This window comes from Helianthus annuus, chromosome 14 (assembly GCF_002127325.2).
Source record: "Helianthus annuus cultivar XRQ/B chromosome 14, HanXRQr2.0-SUNRISE, whole genome shotgun sequence".
In the NCBI taxonomy this organism is placed as follows: Eukaryota; Viridiplantae; Streptophyta; class Magnoliopsida; order Asterales; family Asteraceae; genus Helianthus; species Helianthus annuus.
In genome coordinates this window covers 168,664,586-168,670,480 of record NC_035446.2, presented here as the reverse complement: position 1 = coordinate 168,670,480, position 5,895 = coordinate 168,664,586, and the positions used below count along the sequence as shown (strand labels likewise).

Sequence of the window (5,895 nt, the reverse complement as noted above, 5' to 3'; positions counted from 1 at the left end):
GGTCATGGCCCGAAACAATATTCATAGCGGGTTAAGTGGCCTTAACCGGAGCTGACATAGAGCCGTGGCTCTGATACCATATTGAAGTCTATGGGGTTCCACTCTAAAACCAATTGGTAATAGAGGGAGTAACCCAAGATCTTATTAATACAACCGGAAGATCTTATTCTTTCGATGTGGGATAGGGCTCCTCCAATACTTTTTGAACCCAAGGACGAAAAATGAAAATTTTGAAGTAAAGTGAAAAAATAACTAAAATCGCAGTGATTAAAGTTACATTTAGCTCAGAAAAATAAAATATAATAATAAATGCTGACGGATTGCCAACAAACCTAGAGTTGGACTACTACTCATCATGATGGTAGGCGAAGAGAGAGAAACAGCGAATAGAGAGAGAGAGAGAGAGAGATCTGAAAGAAAATGGTGAGAGCACCTTGCATCGACAAAAATGGTATCAAAAAAGGCGCTTGGAGTGAAGAAGAAGATAACAAGTTACGTGATTACATTGAACGTTACGGCCACTGGAACTGGCGTGAACTTCCTAAATATGCCGGTACTATTCATCTCCATTCCTCAACTTCCCTTACCACTTATTTCTAATTTTCTTTCATTTATCTCAATTCAATTCAATTCAAGGAGACTTTAATACTTTGAAGAAGTAGAAATGTACAAGTATCGATTCATTTGCGGTTTATTAGGTTAGATTAGTTGAAGATTTAGCTGATTTGCGTGTAAATGTGGCGATCTATTAGATATTTTTACAAGTTTAAGGAGATATTGATGTTCTGATTTGATTTGATTTATATATGTTATTGAATGAATAATTAATTATCTGTTTTGATTCATCGAAACTTTAGGATAATTTACACTTGAATTATTCTGATTTGTACTTGTTCGATTTGTATTTATGTCTGTATACTTGTTTGATTTATCTCAATTGAAGGAGTGTTGAGTACTTTGTTTCATCGAATGCGAAGTATTAATGTAGAATTATCGATTTGATTTGCGGTTAATTAAGTTAGATTAGTATGAAGTTTTAATTGATTTGTGTGTAACTGCAGCGAACTTTTTGATTTTTTAGAAGTTAAAGGAGAATTTGAAGTGGTGATTAGATTTATGTGAGTTATTGAATAGTTATTTGTTTTGATTCATCAAAACTTTAGGAGAGTTTTCCACTTGAATTATTCAGAAATGAAGTTTTCTTCTAATTGACAGTGATTTGTACTTGTGTGATTTGTATTTATCTCTGTATGTATTGTTGTTTGATTCACCTCAATTGAAGGAGAGTTGAATACTTTGTTTCATCGAATGCGAAGTGGAAAATAGAATTCTCCATTTGTGGTGAATTAACTCAGATTTAGGGTTGTTTGTTTACCTCTTAATGAAGCTCTAAATGGTTCAAACCTCTTACTGAGCACTTAATGGTTCAGACTGTTTGTTTCGTGAGCAGATGTCTGAATGGTTCAGACATTTGACTCTGAATGGTTAAATATTATACAGAGTCTGAATGGTTAAGACCTCTAATCTGAATTGGTCAGACATTTGCCTCTGAAGGATTAAGCATTATACTGGATCTTAATGGTTCAGACCTCTTACTGGTTCAGCACTTAACCATTCAGAACTTGCCAAACAGCCATGGGCGGAACCAGAGGGGGGTCAAGAGGGTCCGTTGACCCTCCGATCACTGGAACTTTTTGAATTTTTATTTATAAATTTTGAGTTTTTGAAGAACAAACTTAGAGATGGACCCCCTAATTTGAACCGGTATTGAATATAAAATTATGATGACCCCCTAACTAAATCGTTCTGGTTCCGCCACTAAACAACCCCTTAGTATGAAGATTTAACTGATCTGCGTGTAATTACGGTGAACTCTTTGTTTTTCCGAGTGTTCTGATTTGATTTGTATAAGTTATTGAATAATTATATGTTTTGATTCGTCGAAACTTTTGGAGAATTTACGCTTGGATCATTCTAAATTCGTATGAAGTTTTCTTTTAGTTAATTGAAACTTAGAGAACTTAACATTGTTCTTCGATTGAGGATGATGTTGAATCTACGTTGTGGAATCTGATGTTATTGTTTGTGTAATTAGGTTTGGCAAGGTGCGGGAAGAGTTGCAGATTGCGATGGATGAATTATCTTAGACCGAGTGTAAAACGAGGGAATTTTAGCAAGGAAGAAGAAGATATCATCATCAAATTACACCAGAAAATGGGAAACAGGTAGGTGTTTAAATCATAATTAGATTGGTTAAATCGTATTTGAATATAAGCCATGTTTTAAAATCCGGTTTTTGTACCGTACCAGATTTGGCTCAGAAACGGTTTAACCGGGTGTATCGGGCGGTTCAACCGGGTGTACCGGGCGGTTTAACCAGTTCTACCGGACGGTTCAACTGGTACAACCGGTCGGTTTGAACCGATTTTTAAAACATTGAATATAAGTCAGTTTTTAAATAATTGCTTGGCTAAATTGCACTTTTCGTCCCTTATGTTTCAATGTTTCGACAGGCGCTGTCCTTTAACTTTAAAAATTACACTGTATGTCCTTTATGTTTGCAATCATTAACGGCCGGTGTCCTTTCAGCTAAACCCAGTTAACTTTTTATGTTAAAACCCCTAACGTACACATCACGTGAGGATATCTCGTCCTTTTACCCCCTAAATTTTGTGAATCGAGGGAGAGGATACCCTCTTATTGCAGATTTTAGGAGGTAAAAAGACGAGAATACCCTCATGTGATGTGCACGTGAGGGGTTTCAAGTTTTAACATAAAAAGTTAACTGGGTTTAGCTGAAAGGACACCGCCCGTGAATGATTGCAAACATAAAGGACATACAGTGTAATTTTTAAAGTTAAAGGACAGCGTCTGTCGAAACATTGAAACATAAAGGACGAAAAGTGCAATTTAGCCTAATTGCTTTGATTCCACAAATCATTATTAGGGCTAATGATTGTTGAAAATTTTCACATCAATTTGTAGATGGTCAGCGATCGCTGCACAGTTACCAGGAAGAAGTGACAACGAGATCAAGAACCACTGGCACACACATTTGAAAAAACGTGGCACCAACCAAAGTTACGAGGTTGTTCATGAATTGAAAGAGGAACAAAAGGTTAACATTGAACGGATTATAGACTTTTCTGGTTTACATTTGTCAACATCTAGCGACAATATAGTTTCCAACGAATCGTCACAGAGAATCTTTGATGATTCAAGTTCAGGTACAAAGCACCGGTTGTTATTCGATTTGAATCAAGAATATGTAGAGTCATGGAATGAAGATTCCAGTTTAAAGGAGGAGTTGATACAATGATACAGTTTTAGAAAGAAACAAATATAGAAATTATTTTTTAAAATAGGTTAAATCTTTTTTTTTTATTATTATTAATTAAAGGATTGAAAACTATCCAAAAGTGTTGTTTTGTACATGGAACAGCAATTTCCTGAAGTTTTGATATAAATTTGTTATTTCTTTTGCTTTTAATTTTGTTTTTGACTTTAATGGACCATGAGTTGCACATACCAACAATGTTGTTGGTATGTTTTGAATTTGATCAATGTGTTTGGTTCACCAACCTAAAACGACATGAAGACGTATTTGATAACGTTGTCTCTAATACTCATACCTAACTTTAAGTACATTTAAAGATATTTTTCAAAATGTCGTTGTGTCTTATTATCCTCTAAGACTAAAGGGTATGGAGAGGATGGGCTTGGAGGGGATGAGCCGTCATGTAGGCGCCACGTAGGAGTGGCTTGGAGAGGACGGACCTAGGGGGGTGGGGGATGAACCCCTTTGTGTATATATATGTATGTATGTATAGGTATATGTGAGAGAAGGAAGGAGGAGAGAGGACCGGCTACCCCGGCTGTGGGGTGCCGGTTGTGCCGAGCCGAGCCCCAGGGGGGCGGTGTGGGGGACCGGCGCCGGTCCTAGCCGGGCCTCAGCCGGCCCCCATACCTTCTAGTCTAAGGCTATAGGGTGTGAGGGGCATGGTTGAGTCATCAATCGCCACGTAGGACCATTAATGGATTGTTACACCACTCCCTTGTCCCATTCACCAATACCATGATTCCCCATGGATTAAACCATGACAACTACGGTCCTCTTTTCCTTATTTAATATTTCCTTTCCTTTTTCATAAAAATAAATTAAAATAAGATAATAGTGGTTTGAGTCATGACCACACCCTTAGGGCAGTGGTTTTGGATGATAATTAGAAGTAGGTGACATGGCGCTGATGTGGAGGGTTATGGTGATCATGAGGGTCATGACCACACCCTATAACGCTTGCGGGGGCAGGAGTGGAAACATCTGAGAGAGCGCTTCGTGAAAGAATCACGTGCCTCCCATACGAAAACATGACAAGATCTTTCCTATTTTAAATCTTGCATTAAAAAATAATGACTGTTACTAATCATCACACTATAATACCCTTTTTCCTATATTGAAAAAATAATTAAGTTACACATGTTAAAATGTCCCCACACAGTGACACAGACGAAGAGTTGGTGTGTGGTGGTAGCCTGAAGAAATTATGGTGGTCGTTGGTAGCAATAGAATTACAAACCAAACTTCAATAATTGATGTCTACTTGGAAATTCTTTATAATAAGACAACTTTTTTTTAGCCGCAAACTAAATCACCAGATAAGCATTCTGGAATGCTCTCAGTCAAGTAAATGCATTTCCTCTGTCGTTTTAAACAAGACAACTTTTATTCATGGTTTTTCTTGAAATCGACTAGCTTGAGAATGTAAAAATAGATTCATACCGAAAACGAAATGATACCAAACGGATTTAAAAATAGATCCGGTTTTAAACACCCGTATCTAGTGATATGGTGTTTGCATCCATTGCAACTCTAAGATTAAGTGCTATCTTATGTGTACAAAATTGTTTTATAAGAAAACAGTATACAAATTGTACATGTGGAGCTTTTAGTATTACCTTTCAATGGAAGACATATTGCCTTGCTAGTTGCTACACCTTTTCAATTTTGACAATTATTTAGATATAAATAGTAAATATACTACTGGAGCTCTTTAGTCTTTACGACCCGAGCCAAAGTCTGGTCGAGCTCGACTAGAACTTGAAACGAGTCAGTCGGCATGGAATAATCATCCGAACCGAAAACTTAAGCTTGAAGAGTTCATAGATCTTGAAATGCGAATGCAACTGGGCTTGTGTCATTTGTTGTTCAGGCCCATGAAAAATATCATGCTGGTAAAACTTGTAAGTTGTAACTAAAGATTTCTGACATATTACAAAACATGACTACGTACATCTTTATACATGAACTAGTACTTAGACCCGTACGCGTTGCTGCACAGGTACATTGCAAACGTAACGTGCCCGGATACATTGCAAACATCAAATGAATTAGTCTAAATGTCATGTGATGCCTTAACCATATGTAAACGCACCTTTTGACGTACCCAGTTTAACTCAATAGCATTGCGATTGGATAACGATGTAAAGTAAAATTTATATCGTTCAATCATAACGTATTTAACCAGAGTTATGGATGAAGTGACATAGGTAAATGACATATTTGCACATCATGTAAGCTGCATGTGACCTATTATTAACCAAAGTTATGGATGGTATTAGTTTAAGGGGCCAAAATAGTTAGATAAATTGAGGTTGAGGGCACAGATGTTAAAATATTTATTTTTAGGCTAATGGGTAAAAGTGATATAACCACAGGGGCCAAAATTGTAATTTACTCTTTGATTTTCATAAAAGTTAAGGATATGTATGGTGGATGGAAAAATGGATGGACTATTTGTGTAAAATCCAGAAAAAGATGGACCATATGTGACTACAAAAGGAAGGTGAAGAAACACGGAATCATCGCCGGGATGATTGGAACTGTTTTCTCTTAGA

At 36.7% G+C, this 5,895-nt stretch overlaps 1 protein-coding gene across 1 annotated transcript; it reads left to right on the top strand.

Annotated features, from left to right (window-relative positions):
• The first annotated feature begins 327 nt into the window (after positions 1–327).
• LOC110904947 (transcription factor MYB14) lies at positions 328–3,479 on the top strand. Its single transcript, XM_022150809.2, has 3 exons — positions 328–553; positions 2,096–2,225; positions 2,986–3,479. Exons 1-3 carry the CDS (start codon positions 421–423, stop codon positions 3,317–3,319), a joined length of 597 nt encoding a protein of 198 aa, XP_022006501.1. The 5' UTR covers positions 328–420; the 3' UTR covers positions 3,320–3,479.
• The last annotated feature ends 2,416 nt before the right edge of the window (positions 3,480–5,895 follow it).

What these genes read in the sequence shown, in the direction of transcription:
- LOC110904947 (XM_022150809.2), top strand. Translation starts at nt 421, where the DNA reads ATGGTGAGAGCACCTTGCATCGACAAAAATGGTATCAAAAAAGGCGCT. An exon ending in TGAACTTCCTAAATATGCCG is followed by an intron (nt 554 to 2,095) that starts GTACTATTCATC and finishes TTGTGTAATTAG; the next exon opens with GTTTGGCAAGGTGCGGGAAG. An exon ending in CACCAGAAAATGGGAAACAG is followed by an intron (nt 2,226 to 2,985) that starts GTAGGTGTTTAA and finishes ATCAATTTGTAG; the next exon opens with ATGGTCAGCGATCGCTGCAC.